The sequence below is a fragment of the Dama dama genome, chromosome 12 (genome assembly GCF_033118175.1).
Source record: "Dama dama isolate Ldn47 chromosome 12, ASM3311817v1, whole genome shotgun sequence".
Classification (NCBI taxonomy): Eukaryota; Metazoa; Chordata; class Mammalia; order Artiodactyla; family Cervidae; genus Dama; species Dama dama.
Genome location: NC_083692.1, coordinates 81,222,590 through 81,242,959, shown reverse-complemented (window position 1 = coordinate 81,242,959; position 20,370 = coordinate 81,222,590). Strand labels below are relative to the sequence as shown.

The 20,370-nt window shown below is 52.7% G+C and overlaps 1 protein-coding gene across 1 annotated transcript in view; it reads left to right on the top strand.

Annotated features, from left to right (window-relative positions):
• The window catches only part of CD276 (CD276 molecule), a 32,552-nt gene extending 12,504 nt beyond the window's left edge, over positions 1-20,048 (top strand). The window contains exons 2-10 of the mRNA XM_061157906.1: positions 6,723-6,849; positions 9,038-9,379; positions 9,561-9,875; positions 10,481-10,819; positions 11,001-11,297; positions 15,085-15,219; positions 15,922-15,963; positions 17,330-17,365; positions 18,651-20,048. Coding sequence (XP_061013889.1) covers positions 6,777-6,849; positions 9,038-9,379; positions 9,561-9,875; positions 10,481-10,819; positions 11,001-11,297; positions 15,085-15,219; positions 15,922-15,963; positions 17,330-17,365; positions 18,651-18,673 — 1,602 coding nt within the window. The 5' untranslated portion in view covers positions 6,723-6,776 and the 3' untranslated portion in view covers positions 18,674-20,048. The remainder of the gene's footprint in view (positions 1-6,722; positions 6,850-9,037; positions 9,380-9,560; positions 9,876-10,480; positions 10,820-11,000; positions 11,298-15,084; positions 15,220-15,921; positions 15,964-17,329; positions 17,366-18,650) is intronic.
• Positions 20,049-20,370: the final 322 nt, after the last annotated feature.

The following is a 20,370-nucleotide window of genomic DNA, read 5'->3' as shown; positions in this document are numbered from 1 at the left end:
ACTAATGAAGTTCCATCAGCATCCAGTAAAGCTCTTTTTTTCAGGCTTCCCTGGTGGCTTAGACTGTAAAGAAACTGCCTGCAATGCAGGATACCCAGATTTGATCCCTGGGTCAGGAAGATCCCCTGGAGAAGGGAATGGCAACCCACTCTACTATTCTTGCCTGGAAAATTCCATGGACAGAGGAACCTGGTGGTCTACAGTCCATGAGGTCCCAAAGAGTTGGACATGACTGAGTGACTTTCACTTTTTTTCAAAGCCTTTCTTTCGTAGATGGCAACACTGATCTCAGAGAGGGGAAGTCACCTATAAAGATTGCCCAGCAAAGTGCCAGGACTGGGACTAGAACCAAACTTTGGGCTCACTATTTACTATTTCAAAGAGATCGTCTGAGAGGCAGAAAAGCAGTGCCAGGAGGCCAGGACTCTTGGGGCTAGGGAGAGACCACCTTTGCTAGCCAGTCTACCTGGGGACAGGCTAGGACAGGCCAAATTCAGACTTAAAGAAAGTAGGGAAAACCACTAGACCATTCAGGTATGACCTAAATCAAATCCCTAACGATTATGCAGTAAAAGTGAGAAACAGATTTAAGGGACTAGATTTGATAGACAGAGTGCCTGATGAAATATGGACAGAGGTTCATGACACTGTACAGGAGACAGGGATCAAGACCATCCCCAAGAAAAACAATTGCAGAAAAGCAAAATGGCTGTCTGAGGAGGCCTTACAAATAACTGTGAAAATAAGAAAAGCAAAAAGCAAAGGAGAAGAGGAAAGATGTACCCATTTGAATGCAGAGTTCCAAAGGATAGCAAGGAAAGAAAAGAAAGCCTTCCTCAGTGATCAGTGAAAAGGAATAGAGGGAAACAACAGAATGGGAAAGACTAGAGATCTCTTCAGGAAAATTAGAGATACCAAGGGAACATTTCATGCAAAGATGGGCTCAATAAAGGACAGAAATGGTATGGACCTAACAGAAGCAGAAGATATTAAGAAGAGGTGGCAAGAATACACAGAAGAACTGTACAAAAAAGATCTTCACGACCCAGATAATCACGATGGTGTGATCACTCACCTAGAGCCAGACATCCTGGAATGCGAAGTCAAGTGGGCCTTAGGAAGCATCACTATGAACAAAGGTAGTGGAGGTGATGGAATTCCAGTTGAGCTATTTCAAATTCTAAAAGATGATGCTGTGAACGTGCTGCACTCAATATGCCAACAAATTTGAAAAAACTCAGCAGTGGCCACAGGACTGGGAAAGGTCAGTTTTCACTCCAATCCCTAAGAAAAGCAATGCCAAAGAATGCTCAAACTACCGCACAATTGCACTTTAGTAAAGTAATGCTCAAAATTCTTCAAGCCAGGCTTCAGCAGTACGTGAACCATGAACTTGCAGATGTTCAAGCTGGATTTAGAAAAGACAGAGGAACCAGAGATCAAATTGCCAACATCTGTTGGATCATTGAAAAAGCAAGAGAGTTCCAGAAAAACATCTATTTCTGCTTTATTAACTATGCCAAAGCCTTTGACTGTGTGGATCACAATAAACTCTGGAAAATTCTTCAAGAGATGGGAATACCAGACCACCTCACCTGCCTCTTGAGAAACCTGTATGCAGGTCAGGAAGCAACAGTTAGAACTGGACAGGGAACAACAGACTGGTTCCAAATAGGAAAAGGACCCTGCTTATTTACCTTATATGCAGAGTACATCATGAGAAATGCTGGGCTGGATGAAGCACAAGCTGGAATCAAGATTGCCGGGAGAAATATCAATAACCTCAGATATGCAGATGATACCACCCTTATGGCAGAAAGTGAAGAACAAAACAGCCTCTTGATAAAAGTGAAAGAGAAGAGTGAAAAAGTTGGCTTAAGGCTCAACATTCAGAAAACAAAGATCATGGCATCCAGTCCCATCACTTCATGGCAAATAGGTGGAGAAACAGTGGAAACAGTGGCAGACTTTATTTTTTTGGGCTCCGAAATCACTGCAGATGGTGACTGCAGCCATGAAATTAAAAGACGCTTGCTGCTTGGAAGAAAAGTTTTGACCAACCTAGATAGCATATTAAAAAGCAGAGACGTTACTTTGCCAACAAAGGTCTGTCTAGTCAAAGCTATGGAATTTCCAGTAGTCATGTATGGATGTTAGAGTTGGACTATAAAGAAAGCTGAGCGCCGAAGAATTGATGCTTTTAAACTGAGGTGTTGGAGAAGACTCTTGAGAGTCCCTTGGACTGCAAGGAGATCCAACCAGCCCATCCTAAAGGAAATCAGTCCTAAATATTCATTTGAAGGACTTATGTTGAAGCTGAAACTCCAATACTTTGGCCCCTGATGCAAAGAGCTGACTCATTTGAAAAGACCCTGATGCTGGGAAAGATTGAAGGTGGGAGGAGTAGGGGATGATGAGATGGTTGGATGACATCACTGACTCAGTGGACAGGCATTTGAGTAAAGTCCAGGAGTTGTTGATGGACAGGGAGGCCTGGTGTGCTGCAGTCCATGGGATCGCAAAGAGTCAGACACGACTGAGCGACTGAACTGAATTACCTGGGGAGCTGCTCATCGATTATCAGGACTCACCCTTAGGGTTATCATGTGCCTCCAAATAGCTCTCAATTATCTTAAATAGTACTCTGTACTGAACTGCAGTGATTTCTATGCATTGGAACTCAGGCTCCTTGAGGACAGACACAGCTTGGTCCTCTCTCTGTCCCCAGTGCCTGCCTACCAGGCACTCAATGAATAGTTGAGTGAATAACTAAATACAGGAATATATATTCAAGGAGGGCTTCCCAGGTGGCTCAGTGGTAAAGAATCTGCCTGCCAAGCAGCAGATACGGGGTAGATCCCTGGGTTGGGAAGGTCCCCTGGAGAAGGAAATGGGCACCCACTCTAGTATTCTTGATTGGAGAATCCCATGGACAGAGGAGCCTGGCGGGCTATAGTATGTAGGGTCACAAAGAGTTGGACATGGCTTAGTGACTAAATAATGACAAGAACAACCTTCAGTTGCAGGTAAGAGAAATTTAGCTCAAACTAGCTTGGGGAAAAAAAAAAAAAAAGATTGGCTCAAGTATCTGGGCAGTCTAGGTAGGCAGCTTCCTTCAGGCAGAGCTGGCTCCAGGGACTTAACTGCTGTTTTCAGAAGCTATTCTTCTATCCAGTGCTGGTTAGCAAAGATTGACACTAGTTCTATGACTTGATCCTTCTTGCCTTCTGGGGGAAGTGTTGTCCAAGCAGCCCCTGCAGGGGTTGGGAAGAGGCAGGAGGGTTAAGAGAAAATGGGGTGCTGCCGGTGGTCATGGTAGGGCAAGGAGTTCCCCTGAGACATCCCCAGAGCCAGGGCATCGTGGTATAGAGCCCACCTCCGCCCTTGATTTTTGGTTTTGGCTTTTTGGAGGTCATCTCTGGGGAGGTTCCTTGCGGCTCCACCTCTGCTGGGGTTGGATGCACTTACTGTACCTCAGGCCTCGGGTGGCCTGGGCCCCTTCCTCCTGCTTCTCTGAGAATACCACCCTGTGGCTTTCCTGCCAGGGCTCCTTGGAATTCCCACATTTGGCTGGGACGGGGCTCGATGAGGATGGAGGAAGAGGAGGAGGGAAAACCGGCTTGGTGACTCACCGGGAGGGGTGGCACATGCTGACTCCAGGGCATCCTGCCTGGGGGTGAGAATTCCCCTTTGTAGAAAAGGTGGGCAGGGCAGTGTGAATGCAGCCTGAGGCCTATGCGTCTCCATGACCTGCTGTGTGCTGGGCAGCCAGTCTGTCCCAGTGGTCGCAGGTCACGCTTCTGTTGCCTAGCAATACCCTCTCTGAGATGTGTTCCCCACTCCTGCCCTCACTCAGCTATTGGGGAGTGAGCCTCTCCCTGTCCTCGGTTCTGGGCTGTCAAGGCTTCTCCCCAGGGAATGCATGAGACAGGAACTTCCCTGAGTCCAGAGTCTAGCAAAAGAGTTGAAGGGAGCAAATCCAACCCCTGGAAAGATTGAAGGCAAGAGGGGAAGGGGAGGACAAAGGATGAGATGGTTGGATGGCATCACTGACTCGATGCGACAGGGAAGCCTGGTGTGCTATAGTCCACAGAGTCACAAAGAGTTGGACATGACTGAGAGACTGAACTGATTGACCACTCCCCCAACCCCCTGGGAAGCCTCACCTTCCCTCAGGAGGGAAGGACAGCTCGGCCCTTGGGCAAGCTGATTAGATTGGGAGACCTCCCCACATTCAAGGAGGTGGCAGCCAGTCCAAGCAACCCTGGCAAGTAAACCTAGCAGAAGCAGCAGGAATTAGCTTGATGAATGGAGGAGACAGTCATCAGAAAAGGCTTGAGAGCCAGGCAGAGTGGTGTGCGTTTATTCCCGTGGTAAATGGGGAACCATGTGAGGGCCTTGTAGAGGAAGGATATGAGCAGATCCCTGCGTCAGGTCCTAAGAGGAGACACGCAGAGTGTGGGGTGGGTAGGGGCGGAGTGGAGGGTCACGGGAGGATCACAGGAGCGCTGGCCGCCCAGGTCAGGATGGGAGATGGTAGGCATGGGCAGCAGTGGGAAGAGTGAGGGAGACCCAGGAAGGACAGGCCTTGGTTCTGTCTTGGGGTAAATGAGAGCTCCTTAATCCTTAGTCTCTGTGATTCCTTCAGCAGACAGTCAGGCATGGCTGGCCACTGCCTGCCAGTATTTCCCTTCGGTCTGTGGTGGCCCTTGTAGGCAGGATGTGGTGCCTGCCAAGGGTGCCTTTATGAATGGACCTTGGAGGCTGCTGACTCAGCAGGCGGCAAGGCTTTGAGGTCGCCAGGTTTGGACCAGAACTGTCTGGGAAGGAAGTGGCTGCTCAGGGCTTCCCCACTGTGGACAGCTGGGAGGTGGTGGGGGGGCGCGCAGGATGCACCCGGCTTGGCCAGGGGGACTCCCTCAGCTCAGCTGCTGGGTGTGGGGGGCGGGGGGGAGGCAGGCGGTGCTCGGCTGGGATTGGGAGGGTTGAGACTGGGTGCCTGCGACTGAAACTGATGCTGACTCAACTATTGATGCCATTCGCTCCCTGGAAGGGCAGAGAGGCGTGGCAGGGGTGGAGAATGCAAACCCTTCTCAACTTTGTGAAAAATATGAAGTCCCCTCACTTATCTGGGCTTTAATTTTTTTTCCTCTTGCAAAATGGGACCAAGTCAGGCAGCCTGGCTCCCTGGGTGGTCTGAGGAATGTGAAACCTTTTCTATTTTTGTCAAATTGTATTGAATGGCATGACTCGACCCTGGTGACACATGGCTTGGTCAGGATGTGACGATCAGGCAGCAGCTGTGAGACCTGGGGAAAAAGGCAGACAGCATTGGGGGTGGGGTGGGAGGAAGCCAGGGACTGGGAGCAGGGCTGGACCTGGGAGGTCGCAGAAATACCCCCACTCAATCCTGATTCCAGTCTGGGGGCGGGGATCAGTCTCAGAACAGGCCACTTCCGCTCAGTATATGCATGTTAAACTAGCCCATGTCCTTTCCCTTGAGCCCCACACTCATTCACCGGGCCGCCTTCAGAAGTCTCGCCAGGAAGTTCCTGCGCAAACACCTTTCACTGCACACACCCTACCCTAAACCCTTCCCTGCTCTCTGCCTCCACAAATGCTCTACCTGGTCCCTAGGCTCAAACCATGGCCACCCTGGCTGCTCCCTCCCTCTCTCCCCTGCCCTCCATGCTGACACTTTCCCCAGACCTGCTTTGTCCCGTCTGTCCAACTCTTCTCATTTATCCTGCAGATGCTATCAGTGTAATCTTTATGAAACACAGCTCTGACTATATCCTTTCTTTTATTCCAGAACCTTCAGTGGCTCCCAGCTGCCTTTAGGATGAGCTTCTGACCTCTTGTTATGTTGTTCAGCCGCTAAGTTGTGTCCCAACTCTTTGCGACCCCATGGACTATAGCGTGCCAGGCTTTCTTGTCCTTCACTATCTCCTGGAGTTTGCTCAAACTCATGTCCATCAAGTCAGTGATGCCGTCCAACCATCTCATCCTCTGTTGTCCCCTTCTCCTCCCGCCCTCAGTCTTTCCCAGCGTCAGGGTCTTTTCCAATGAGTCAGCTCTTAGCATCAGGTGGCCCAAGTATTGGAGCTTCAGCATTAGTCCTTCCAATGAATATTCAGGACTGATTTCCTTTAGGATTGACTAGTTTGATCTCCTTGCAGTCCGAGGGACTCTCAAGAGTCTTCTCCAGCACCATAATTCAAATGCATCAATTCTTCGGTGCTCAGCCTTCTTTATGGTCCAACTCTCACATCCATACATGACTACTAGAAAAACCATAGCTTTGACTATATGGACCTTTGCCAGCAAAATAATGTCTTAGCCAATCTCTAAGTCTTATTTTCCTCTACCAGCTGAGCCAAACTGATCTGTGTACATACCTGCGTTGCCCTGAGCAGGCCAGGCTTGACTATTCTTGGCCTTGCCTCTCCTATCTTTTGTCTGCCTATCAATATCTTCGAAGGGGTGGATCCTAACTGCCTGCTGCCCTGTCTCCCCTGATCCAGCCTCCCCAGTGACTCAATTCCCTCCTGCCTGCATCTCTCAAAATATCCCTCAGTGGGGAGCCCTGTAGGGTGTGGGAAGGAACACCTCCCAGTGGGCTACTGCAGCCTTCCACCAGGCTGGTCCAGGGGAGATGAGGTGAGAGAGAGGGCTTGGTAAGGACCTTCTGAGACAGAAGCCTCACTTCCTCTTCCTCACAGGCAGGGGCAGCCTTCCATCACGGAGAGCCCAGCTGTCAGCTGCCTCACGGGAAGATGCTGTGTGGACCGGGCAGCACGGGTGTGAGTGTGGCCCCCGCCCTGGGAGTGCTGTGGTTCTGCCTCACAGGTGAGGGGGGCAGTCTGGGGCCTCGAGGTGCCCACCAGGCCTCTCTGTCTGGCAGGGCTGGGAAGGTTTTGGCTAACTGCCTCCGAATCTCCTCTGTGCCCTGTCCACCTCATTCCTACCTTGGGATCCACCTTACTTTACATTTCTTAGCCTCTGTTTTCTCATCTGTAAAATGGTAACGTGAGCACTAAATGCGATAAGGCTGTTTCTCAAACACACGTGTGCTTCCTCCCGAGGGCCTTTGCACATACTGTCCCGTCTGCCTAAAACTTTCTGCCCCCACCCGTCTGCACGACTCGATCCCATATTTCATTCAAGCCATTGCTCAAATGTCACCTTGCCCAGGCTTTCCTGGCTACTGTGTATAGAATAACATCTCTTCCCTCCCTTTCCCTGGCCTTACTTTATGCTTCTTCCCAACACTAATCTCCACCTGACATATTATATGTTTACTTGCTTATTGCCTGCTCTGCTCAAAGAGCAGAATGTATCCCCAGGGCCAGGATTAATGCCAGCCACATAGCAGGTGCTCAATAACCATGTTGAATAAAGGATGTAAGTCTTCCCACACAGTTCTTGGCACAGAGTTGGCTTTCAATAATGGCACCTTCTTTAATGACAACACCATCATATTTCAAATCCTAATCTGCTCAGAGGGAAATGGCCTCCTCCAAGGGGGAAGAGAAAGCTGAGTGTCTGGTGCCATCTGATGGTCAAAAGAAGGAAGCACCGCTTTACCCAGCGGCACGTTGATTTCTCTAGAGAAAGGGCTTTGGGTGACTCCTCAGATTTCATCCCCCATGTGCCCCCATACAAGGGGCACCCTGTTGGTCTCCAACTGGAGAGCTGGCCTGTGGTGCCTGGCAGCCTGGCAGGAGATCCAGTGACAGCTTAAGGCCTTTAGAGATGACCACACACTGCAAAGATGATGATGGGTGTGTGTGGGGGTGTGTGTGTGTGTGTTGCTTGCTCAGCTATGTCCTACTCTCTGCGACCCCATGGACTGTAGCCTGTCAGGTGCCTCTGTCCATGGAATTTCTCCAGGCAAGAATACTGGAGTAGGTTGCCTTTCCTCCTCCAGGGGATCTTCCCGACCCAGGGATCGAACCTGGGTCTCCTGCATTGCAGGCAGATTCTTTACTCTCTGAGCCACCAGGGAAGCCCAAAGACAATGATACCACCTCCCTGTATGTAATTAACAATGAAAATACTAACTATAAAATGCTATTTTTCAAAATATGAGAAAACTTTAATGAGTGCTGTATTCAGCTAGCTTTGTTTCAAGACTGGTCTTCACACTTCCTGAGTGTGCCTGCTTTGCTGGTGCCCAGAGCACACACTTAACGTAAGCATTGCCCAGGAATGGCAGTGCCAGGCTAGGGGGCACATATCAGCAAAAGAAAAGCTGTCAGGAACCCCTACCTAACTTCCCAGGGCTCTAAAAGAAGAGCTGGACTGGAGGCAGAGGTGACTGGGTGGGAGGCTGCAGGGTAAACCCACAGGAGAGAGGGCAGGGGTGGGAACAGGGCAACCTGCCCTAGGGGGCTTTTCTCTGACTTTGTCAGACTCTTTTTTCATTCCCTTTCAATCTCAGCTTAATATCTCTTTATGGAGAATGTGGTTCACCACCATATTTAAATGCATGGGTAATCTTCCTTTCTTGCATAAAAACTAATCACGTTTGTTGAGGAAAAGAAAAAACACTTGTGATTCTTTCTCATCCAGAGAAAACCACTAATAATATTTGGGTGCATATTATTGTTTAGATTTTCTTTTCACAATTTATAAAGATAGTGTATACTTGGGAAATGCAGCCAGCACAGACAGGTGTCATGCACCTGCCAGATTTTTTAAAAACTACATCTTTACTTTCTATCCATTGGCTTCTTTCTTCCTTAATACTCCTAATCACATGCTACCAAGAATTTGTGTGCTAGTTTGTCTCTCTCTCCCACTAAAATTTAAGCTCTTCAGAGGTGTGACCTTGGTGTTGTTCTCTGTGGCATTCCTAACGCTTACCCTTGGCATAACATGTACTTACTATATTCATGTTGGTTGAACTAGAACCACAATAAACTCTCCTCAGCCCTTAAAAAAGGAGTGGACCGGGCCTGAAGGTAACTCAGAAGGGGAGGGGAACTGGGGAGGTCCCGAGTGTCCCACCCTGTTCTCACCGTCCCACCCTTAGGGGCCGCAGTGGAAGTCCAGGTTCCCGAAGACCCCGTGGTGGCCCTCGTGGGCACCGACGCCACCCTGCGCTGCTCCTTCTCGACCGAGCCCGGCTTCAGCCTGGCACAACTCAACCTCACCTGGCAGCTGACAGACACCAAACAACTGGTGCACAGCTTCGCCGAGGGCCGCGACCAGGGCAGCGCCTATGCCAACCGCACAGCGCTCTTCCCAGACCTGCTGGCTCAGGGCAACGCGTCCCTGAGGCTACAGCGCGTGCGCGTGGCTGATGAGGGCAGCTTCACCTGCTTCGTGAGCATCCGGGACTTCGGCAGCGCCGCGGTCAGCCTGCAGGTGGCAGGTGAGAGCCGCGAAAGGGGGCGCCCTCCCCCTGGCACACCCCTCACACTTCCCGCAGCCCTTTACCCACTGCCCCAGTGCTGACGCTTGTCTTCACAGCCCCAGGCGCTCTTTCCCTCCCCTGTGTCCCACCGCCCTTGCCTTAACCTGACCTTTGCCCTCTATCTTCTGCTTCCCTCCAGCTCCCTACTCAAAACCCAGCATGACCCTGGAGCCCAACAAGGACCTGAGGCCTGGGGACACGGTGACCATCACGTGCTCCAGCTACCGGGGCTACCCCGAGGCCGAAGTGTTGTGGCAGGATGGGCAGGGCGCGCCGTTGACCGACAACGTGACCACGTCGCAGATGGCCAACGAACAGGGCTTGTTCGACGTGCACAGCGTCCTGAGAGTGGTGCTGGGCGCTAATGGTACCTACAGCTGCCTGGTTCGCAACCCCGTGCTGCAGCAGGACGCTCACGGCTCGGTCACCATCACGCCCCATAGAAACCCCACAGGTTTTTCTTTTGTTTTCTTAAATGTCCCTTGGGGTGGGGGTTAGGGGCGGGGAGTTGGCCCAATCTCCACTGGTCATGGTATCTGAATCTAGCTCCTTACATTCAGTCTCCCAGAACAGAGAGACGCCCAATAATAATAACAGAAAACATACACAGGTTGCATAGAGGGAAAGCTTACCGTGGCAGGAGTAGGTGAGGGTGATGATCACAGGTCGTCTCAGCTCTCTGGGTCTCCTGACTCCAGGGCTCTGGAAACCTGTGGAAAGAGTGGAGAAGCATTCAGATCTCAGAAGAGAGTCGGAGGATAGGAGAGGGAAATGGGTCCTGGCGGAGAGGGGAGTTTTGCTAGGGCTGCAGGCTGCCCCAGGCCAGGTCCCCTGGGAAGATGGACCTTGTCAGGCCAAGGCCAAGTTGCTGTGATTCTTGTCAGAAGATTAGGGAGATGTCTGGAAGTGTTGAGACTCAATCTGTTTCTAGGTCTGGGGAGAAAATGGGAAGATGGCATGGGACCTCGGGGTCGATGGAGGAGATATGGGAAGCAGTCCGGTGGTAGCCGAGTGTCCCCACCCCTCCTCACTGCCCTGCCGCTTCAACCTCGCCCTCAGGTGCGGTGGAAGTCCAGGTTCCCGAAGACCCCGTGGTGGCCCTCGTGGGCACCGACGCCACCCTGCGCTGCTCCTTCTCGACCGAGCCCGGCTTCAGCCTGGCACAGCTCAACCTCATCTGGCAGCTGACAGACACGAAACAACTGGTGCACAGCTTCGCCGAGGGCCGCGACCAGGGCAGCGCCTATGCCAACCGCACAGCGCTCTTCCCAGACCTGCTGGCTCAGGGCAACGCGTCCCTGAGGCTACAGCGCGTGCGCGTGGCTGATGAGGGCAGCTTCACCTGCTTCGTGAGCATCCGGGACTTCGGCAGCGCCGCGGTCAGCCTGCAGGTGGCAGGTGAGAGCCGCGAAAGGGGGCGCCCTCCCCCTGGCACACCCCTCACACTTCCCGCAGCCCTTTACCCACTGCCCCAGTGCTGACGCTTGTCTTCACAGCCCCAGGCGCTCTTTCCCTCCCCTGTGTCCCACCGCCCTTGCCTTAACCTGACCTTTGCCCTCTATCTTCTGCTTCCCTCCAGCTCCCTACTCAAAACCCAGCATGACCCTGGAGCCCAACAAGGACCTGAGGCCTGGGGACACGGTGACCATCACGTGCTCCAGCTACCGGGGCTACCCCGAGGCCGAAGTGTTGTGGCAGGATGGGCAGGGTGCGCCCTTGACCAGCAACGTGACCACGTCGCAGATGGCCAACGAACAGGGCTTGTTCGACGTGCACAGCGTCCTGAGAGTGGTGCTGGGCGCTAATGGTACCTACAGCTGCCTGGTTCGCAACCCCGTGCTGCAGCAGGACGCTCACGGCTCGGTCACCATCACAGGTAGGGGCCGACGAGCAGCTGGGGAAGGATAGAAAGAACCATCGCTTTTTATCTAGACTCTGAGCCAGAATTCAAATAGGTTTGGGTGGTCAAGATTTTCAAAAAAAATTTTTTTTCTTAACATTTCACATGTCTCAAATTCTCCCCCAAGCAGTCCTTAAGGGACTTGCTATATTGTGCAGTAAGAATCATTTGTAGTATTTGCCCTCCTAAGAGTGTCTTGGTACTTGGGGACTGAATACCTGCCTGGAATCTGGAGGTGTTCCAGGAGGGAGTTCTGGAGAAGCCACAAGACATAGCTCTGTCTGGAGTGCTTTCCTACGGGAACCTCTCCAAGTGCTGGGAAGGTGTTGCTACGTCACCATCTGTTGCTGGCACCATCTGACTGTGAGCGCCTGAGAGACAGCTGGGCCTCTCCAGGTGGTCAGATCCCTCACCCCATCAATGTCAGTTCTGATGGAATTAAACTGGACCCAGCCAGCCTTTGAACTTCCCTGGTAGCTCAACTGGTAAAGAATGCACCTGCAATGCAGGAGACCTGGATTCGATTCTTGGGTTGAGAAGATCCCTTGGAGGAGGGCATGGCAACCCACTCCAGTATTTCCTCCTGGAGAATCCCCATGGACAGAGGTGCCTGGCAGGCCCAGTCCCTGGGGTCGCAACTAATCGCGGCACACAGCGCTGGCAGCCTTTGGAATGGCTGGGCTCTCTCTGTTGCCCCCCTGTGGTCAAACACCAGATCAACGCTGCCCCTTTGGTAATTCCCTCCATCTCTACAGTTTCGGGCTCCTGGCCCAGACACACTTCCCTTCCTTTAGTGCCCACCTCAGTGGGTACCCCTTGTGCCTGGAGGGGTGAAGAGGGCTCAGACCTACACTCAGGCCAGGGGGAGGCAGTCTTCATCCTTATTTGGATCTCATTCTGGCTCCTCTGTACCTCCCCTTGGGACAGCTAACCTTTCCTAGGGACCTCCCTGCATTCTCTGGGATCAGGACAGCAGGTTCTGTCCATCTGGTTCTCCTATTTCTTTCCCATGACTTCCACCTGACCTGTGGCCCACAGAAGACCTGATCCCCCTGATAACCAGTTTCTGCGCAAGCCTCAGGCTTCACTGACTTACTCCTGTCTTCCTGCGCCCCATTTGCATGGACCTTGCGTGGCCTTCACTTCTGCAAGTGTCCATCACATTTGCCTTCTAGGAATTCAGGCTCATTCCTCCTCATTCTCTTTCACGGTTTTCCTTCTGGCAAGGCTTTATTCCCTTTGCCCACCCCCTCCCCAAGATTGACTTCACCCTCTTTCTGGAGACCCCTAGGCCTATACTTTCTGTGGGGGAGTTACTGCTCTAGGCTATTGGATGTCCCATGGGGTCTCCTTGACCTTTTAGATACATCAGCATATGGTCTGATGTAGCCACAGGAGAGAATCAGAAATATTAGATACAGAAGGACTGACAGAGAATGTGAAGTTTTCAGAGAAGGGGGGAGTGATCAGAATGGGCTGCAGTTTCAGGAGAAGTCTTAGGGACAGGTGGGAGTTGAGGGGACCTTGAAGGATTGGTGATCTTTGTGATAATTTGCACACTGAGCTGAATTGGCTATTCGCCACCCTGTGTAGAAAGGGCTCTTGAGCATGCAATTATACTCATATACCTGAAGATGCAGGTCTGAAATCCCACTCTGTCCTTGACTGACAGAATGAGGACAAGCCTGACCTGTGCTGCAGGCACCAACACCAGCCTAGGGGTGGACATAGTGGGAGCCCCTCCGCCTGGGCGTTTCTGTGGCTCTGCTCCATGCTTTTCTGCAGGAGCCCCACCCTGGGATCCCCAGGGGTTTCTTCCATGTGCTTCCTAGTACTATCCTCCTTTCCTGCTCAGTGGGGACATTTCCCCACCTGAGAGAAAAATATTAAAAATTGTACTAGCTGGCATTTAAAGTGCATTTGTTTCACAGATGAGGAAGCTGAAGGCCAGAGAGAAGAGAGAACTTTCCCAAGGCCACAGTCTAGCCCAGTGGCTCTGACTCTTTGGGGATTAGCCACCTCTCTGAAAACTGGATACATGATAAATGCAGTCATTTGCATTTAAGTTTTGAGGGCTTGTGGCCCCGCTGCACTCATCCATGGGGGTCTGTGAACCTTGGCTCCAGCATCCTGCAGTGAGCAGATGAACCAGAATCCAACTTTTAGCCTCTCAGCCTAATTTCCTCTCCTCCCCACCACCCAGCCTCCTGTTTTTGCGAGAGCAGGTCTGCCCTACTTTGGAGCCCTTGGCCTCTATTCACTTCGGGCAGCTTTGTGCCTTGGAAAACGTTCTGGGACTCAGACTTTGAGTCCTCCAGCCTGGTCCCTCTGCACCTGCTGGAGGTTAGTTGCATGTGCTGTATGTGGAGGGGGCTCTGTGGAGCAAGTCCTGGATGTGGAGTCTGAGGATGCAGGTCTGAGCACCGCTCTGTCCTTGGCTGGTGGGACGAAGGCAAGTCAGACCTGTGCTCCAGGTACCAACACCAGCCCAGGGCTGGACAGGGCAGGAGCCCCACCTGCTGGGCATTTCTGTGGTCTGCTCCATGCTTTCCTGCGGGAGCTTCCCCTGCTTTGGATTCCCGGGGGTCCCTTCCATGTGCTTCATGGGCTGGCCGGCCTGTCCTCTTGTGTCAGCTGCTGTCTTTCTCTCCTGCTCCTGTTCCCCAGGGTGATGGGTCCCTTTGCTGCTGATATCCAGAGCAGCAGTGTAACCGGCCATGCCTGTTGGAAGTGACCCTGGCCGCAAACCCCCATATCCGCGTTAAGGCCTCCACTGCCCGAGGGTTGATGGCACTGCTCTCTCCTCCGATGGCATCTTCTGCAGGAGTTTTTGTTAGATGTGTTGTCCCCAAGGCCTCTGCCCAGGACCCCATGTGGATCCTGGGGCTGGGCTGGAGGATAGTGCATTCAGAACAGCTGTGGGTCCTTACCCAGCCGAGGGCAGCTCAGCTCCTTCCCTCTGCCCCGAGATAGCCTACAGGAGGGCCCTCAGCATTTCACAGCACTTTTCCCCTGGCAAATCTCCTTCTCAGGGGTAAACCTGTACTCTGGTGCCCTCCGTGTCCACCCTCATCTTTATGCGGGAATCTGCACACATCTTCTGTCAAAGGCTGGATGTATGTGTATTTTAGGTTTTGTGGGCCACATAACATCTCTGTTGCTGCTGTCTTTCCTTTTTTGGTAACCCTTTACAAATGTAAAACTATTATTAGCTCGTGGGTTGTACAAAAACAGGCCACAGGCCAGATTTGGCCCATGGACTGTGGTTTGCCAACTCCTGATCTGTAAGGTGGAGAATATCCCCAGGTGGGGCTGGGGGAGAAAGGGGGGCTTCCTGGGGAGGAATCATAAGCCAGGTGGAGAGTGAGGAAGCACTTTTCAGGTAGAGGACACCAACAGCAGTGGTGCAGGGGCTGGGAGCAGTCAGTCATCTCTACAGAGCATGGAATTACAGAGAAGCTTGAAGCACTCTTTTCATGTCAGTAGGGAGCCATAGAAGGTTCTTGAGCATCGTGGACCACAGATTCGTCAACCCTCCCAGGTTGAGGCCTGCCCACGGCAATCCCAGCTGTGTCAGGCTTTGGAGGGTTTGTGGATGTGGGGGGAAGGGGCATGGGAGCTTATGTAAGCTCCCTTCATGGTGTGGGGGCCCCATGAGGGTAGGAGCCTCCTGTTCACACTTTGGAGTCAGAGGGGTTGTCCTCAGGGCCACTGGGGGTCAGGCATGACAGTCTCTCCCCATTCTCCCCATCTCCCCTCCCAGGGCAGCCCATGACCTTCCCCCCCGAGGCCCTGTGGGTGACCGTGGGGCTCTCCATCTGCCTCGTCGTACTGCTGGTGGCCCTGGCCTTTGTGTGCTGGAGAAAGATCAAACAGAGCTGCGAGGAGGAGAATGCAGGTAAGTGAGAGAGGGGGTGTGCATGTGTCTCCGGGTATGTTGGTGTGTCCATGACATCAACAGGAGTGTCACTTTCCAGTGACAGAATGAATGTGTGTGCAAATGCAGCTACATTGTGTGTGTATGTATGTGATCTGGAGGCTGAACAGATCCCGTGTGCTTAAACAAGTGTGAGCCTGCCCGTGAGTGTGCAGACAGGCAGGGTGAGTGTGAGTGTGACTAGGAGTGAGTAGTGAAGGTGTAACAAAGGGATGGATGTGTCTGTGTGTGACTGTGAGAGCATAAGTCACGTGAGTGTGTCTGAGTGAGAGCACGTGGAAATCGAGCCACGCAGGCGTGACTGCTTTGTGGGTTTGTGTGTCCCCATGAGAGGATGTGTCATCCTTAGAGTGGACAGCGTCTGAAGCAGCTGCTGCTTGCTGGGGTCAGTGTGGGTTGACTTGGTAATTGGTAGGTGGTAAGTTGACATTGATCAGTAGGAGGTTTGACCTTGGTAGGGAAGTTGACTCTGGTGAGTGGTGGGTGGGCGAGTGAGTGGATCGTCCTTGGCCAGGTGAGTGGTGGGCTCCTGCCTGGGGTCCTTCTCATCCTGCCACAGGCCAGGTCTGCTCAGCCCCATTTACCTGCCTCCTGCATTCCCAGGAGCAGAAGGTCAGTGATGAAGGTGAGTAAGGCTGAGGAAGTTTCTGTTCCCTCTTCCAGGAGCCGAGGACCACGATGGGGATGGAGAAGGATCCAAGACAGGTAAGTCTGAACCCAGAGGGACTCTGTTGGCTGAGGACGGAGGCAGGGACAGGGGCGGGGACCCCAAGGTCTGGAGGGGCCCCATTTACTTGAAGGTTTGAATGAAATGTGTCCCGTGGACTGAGGCCTCCCGGCCCAGGTGAGTCTGGCCTTTGCTCAGCAGCAGACCTGGAGGCAGGTCTCCCAGGGGCTGCTTCATTTCTCCTGTCTACCTTTACCCACCTCCCAGGGCCACTCCACCCTGAAGGACCTGGCTCGGGAAGCAGGGCAGGCTGGGTTTTAGTTCCAGCCCCAGCTCATATAAGCCGAGTGGCCTTGAGCAAGTCACTTTGCCTCTCTGGGCCTCAGTTTCTGCCTAGCTGCTCCTTTCATAGGTGGTGTGAGTTAAATTAAATGAGATCATGCATATTAAGGGCCGAATATCATGCCGGGGACCTGCATAGGGCTCCACAGTTTTCAGTCCTGTTATTAGCACTGTGTTTTTAGCCTGACACAGTTCCACTCTGATAAGAGGCTGAATAACTTTGGTCAGTGCTTTTTTCTTCTGGGCTTCAGCTTCCCATTTGTAAAATGGCCTCCTGGCCTTTCCTGATGGCACCAAAGGGCTGTTTTGAACCTCTCTCGCGTGACTTTGCAAAGGGCCTGGCACTGTGGGGACACCAGCCTGGAGCCTGGAGAGGAGGCGACCAAGGCCCTGATGTCCCCCGGCCACTGGAGGCCTCGCTGCCTTCCCTCCCCAGGGCCCAGGGACTGGGGGAGCAGGTCCTTACTGAGCCCTCTGTGATGGTGCCAGTTGACAAGGGTTACCCCCAGTCCCTGGAGAAGGAAGGGCAGAAGATCGATCTCTGGGGACTGCCGTAAACGGTGTCAATTCATTCTCTGCCTCTGGTGTCCAGGTGTGGCAGGTGGAGACACAGCCTGGGATCAGGCCTCATTTTTCTTGTTCAGCTGGCAGAAGGGAGGGAGTGGGGAGAAGAGGGGAGCTTAGAGACATGCTTAGTTTCAGTTCTGCAAGATCCGGGGCCTACCTAGTGACGTCTGCAGCCTCCTTTTGCACCTTACTTAACCCTATTTGTAGAGCAGGCTTAGGGTACTCCCACATCCCTCACTCACAGGAGGGCCGGGAAGTTGTCCCCATTATAGAGATGCAGAAAACTGAGGCCTAGGGGAGGAGTGACAAGTCACAGAGCAGAACTGGAACCTGGGGCAGCAGCTGAGACCTTTTCCAGTGCTATGATGTTTCCCTCACCCTCTCAACTTCTCCCTCCTGCCTCCTCCTCCCAGTCCTTCTTCTAGACTTTATTTCTTCCTTACCACCACTTTCCACAGTTCCCCCCTTCACTGTGTACCCCTTCCTTTTTGGCAGCCCTGCGGCCCCTGAAACACTCTGAAAACAAAGAAGGTAAAGACATGTGGTGTTTGTGCATCTGTGTGTGTGTGTGTGTCCTTGTGTGTAGGAGGCTAGGGTGTGGTCATTGGTGATGGGGTTGCTGCTGCCCCAAGGCTCCCTCCCCCAGAAGAACAGCCTCGACTCCTCCCTGTTGAAATGGCAGCAGGCAGAGAAATCAAGGTCCCAACTGCTCTTAACAGGATACAGATATGACAGAGGCTTAACCGGGACAGGAGTTGAGATTGTCTTAAGGCCACTGGTACCCTGGAACCAGCTTCCTCCTACGGGGCTTCTACCTTCTTCTACTCAAAGCTTCCATTGCCAGGTCCAGGTGGCTGCTCCAGCTCCCACAAGCCTCCAGAATGAAGAGGGAAAGAGGAGAGAGAGGGGACATTTTTTTCTAGGGCTTGACTAGAAATAGCTCCTGTCACTCCTGTTTATATCCATTTGTCAGAACCTAGTCACGTGACTGCAACTCAAGTGAGGCTAGGAAATGGGGTTTTCAGCTGGACAGGCACGTTCCTGGTACATAGTCAGTGGTTAATAATTGTTAGTGATGGTTATTGGTCAGATTATCATAACATCAGCAGTTACATTAGGAAGTGGTTGGTTGGAGGTTAGTTTTAGTTTGAGATTCTTCTTTATTAAAAGTGACCAGGAGCTACACCTCTGTGTGTGTCTGTTTATAAATATATGTATATCTCTGTGTGTCTGTGTGTATTTTGAATAAGCTATTTCTCGCTGCAGACTTATCACTAAGTATGAGTGGCTTCCACTTCGAAGGTCAAAAGTTTGGGGACCTTAATTTTTGGCCAAAGGCTATGTAGCCTTAAGTAACTTTCAGGTTGCCTTGTTGTCCCTGTTAGGAAATAAACTCTCCATTCAGATCATGGTGGAGAGTGAGGCCATGGGTGTGAACGTATGGAGTGGAGAAGATGAATCAGGGGACAGACGGGGTGGGGGGCAGCATGGGGAAGGGAAGAGTGTGCCAGACCAAGGGAAGGGAAGGGTGCAAGGTGGCTGGACCCAGGGGGATTGAGAGAAGCCAGCGAGGACTGGGCAGTCTCCTTCAGGCACCCTCATGATCAGTCTGACGCCTAGCAGCTGTGTGTGTATCTGAGCCTTGAGGGCAGTGCTGGGTGTGGGGGCTGCCAGTCAGACTGCCGGCCCCCTCACACATACCCCCCCCATCACCCGAGTATGTGACCACATCCCTGGGGTTCTGGCATACTCCCGAGACTAGCACTCCCGCATTTAACGCTCCCCCCTCTTTTTTCTTTGCCATCATGAAATGCAGATGATGGACCAGAAATAGTCTGACAGCCAGGCTCAGGGAGCTGCTGCCCCCGCCCTGGGGCTCCCGCCTCTGGGTGCACTGGAGCCTCAGCGCCAGCTCTGGGCGGGGGGCTTCCCTGCCTCCAACAGATGGCGTCCACTCTGGCGGATCTACTCATTCTGCAAAGGACACGATACACAGACCACCCTGCAGCCTTATTTCTCTGATGGACACGATCCCCAAGTCATCCTGCTGCCTTATTTCTCCAGTGACACGATACCTAAATCATCTTGCTGCTTTATTCCTTACGGACGCAATGCACAGACCTCCCCGCCACCGTATTTCCCCAAAGGATATGCTACACGGACCATCTGGCTGCCATTTGTCTCCAAAGATGTGGTACACAGTCTCGCCGTCGCCTTGTCTCCGATGGTCCAGATACACTTAGCTATCACTTCTCAGCCTTCTCCCCCATCCGCCCGTAACTGTCTCCTCAGCGGAGGCCACTGCAGCCTTAGTATTTCCTCCAGACTAGAGGCGTTGCCTCCTGCTCTGGCCCCCAGATCAGCCTCTTCCCTCCTCCACTAAGGGAACACAGGGCCCCTCCCCCAGGCATGCAGACGCGCAGGTGCACGTGCTGGAACACGTGAGGCCCTCTCCCGGCCCTGCCTCTTCCGGGGCGCCCTGGGCTGTGCCCCGTGAGCCCCGCCCTCTCCACGGGAAGTACGTGCTGGTCACACCGGGTCTCTGGGCGGCTGCGCGGGCCTCCTTGGGATCTGCTGCCGTCCCTCTGCTTTTCCTTTCATTGATCCATTCAAGTAACGTTCACTGAGCATCTCTGGGCGTCAGCACTGTGTTAGGTACTGGGGTCCCTGCGCGAGAAGACAAGCCCCTCCCTAAGGAGCGAGAAACCCTTGAGGCAAGAGGGACTCCTGAGGGGCTCCTGCCTTGCTTCCTGCTGAACCCCTCTTCTGGACCACAGTTCCCTGGATACCTCACTCCCATCCCACCCCGCATCCTTGCCCAGAAACCTGGAAAGAGAAACAGAGCCTCTCGCCCCAACTGGAGCATCTGATGGTTTCCAAAGTGTCTTTCCAGGGATGCACAGCGGGGACAGGCAGCCCAGACCCGACAGACGCCGGGGAGCTGGGAGCTGCAGCGCAGGGGAAGCCTGAGGGCAGGGACCATCCCTCCCCCACCATGGTGCTATTCCGGAGCTGGGCAGACAATTTCTGGCTTGTCTCTGGCCAGTCCCCAACCTCCAGTGGAGTAAACTTCTGAGGACCTGATGTCCTCCTGTTGACATCCCTCCCTTCCCCAGGAATGAAAGATGTGGGGGTTTCTAATTTAAATGTGGGACTCTGAGAAATTTTGTTAACTGGGGGTGCATTTTGGGAAAAATAAATGCCTTTGTAGAAAGCTTTTTCTCTAAATTGTATGGCAGCAGGGCTCAACTGGAAGAATTCCCTTCTGGACATTTGAGGCCCAGAGTAGGGGTGCCTGGATCTCCTTACTCTCACTGTCCTTAAGTCGCTGGGTTTCCATGGCCCTTTTTCTAACTTCAGTTACCCACTTGGTAAGGATGCTGGCTGTCCAGAAAGCCAGGCCCTTTGGTCAGTGTATGGGGCTCCAGCCACTCCTAGAAGTGTCACCTAACATCTTTATCTCAGAAGATTCGGACTCCAGGCTTGTTTAAGGCCTCATGCCTCCATTTCATGGATGGGGAAACAGACCCAGGAAG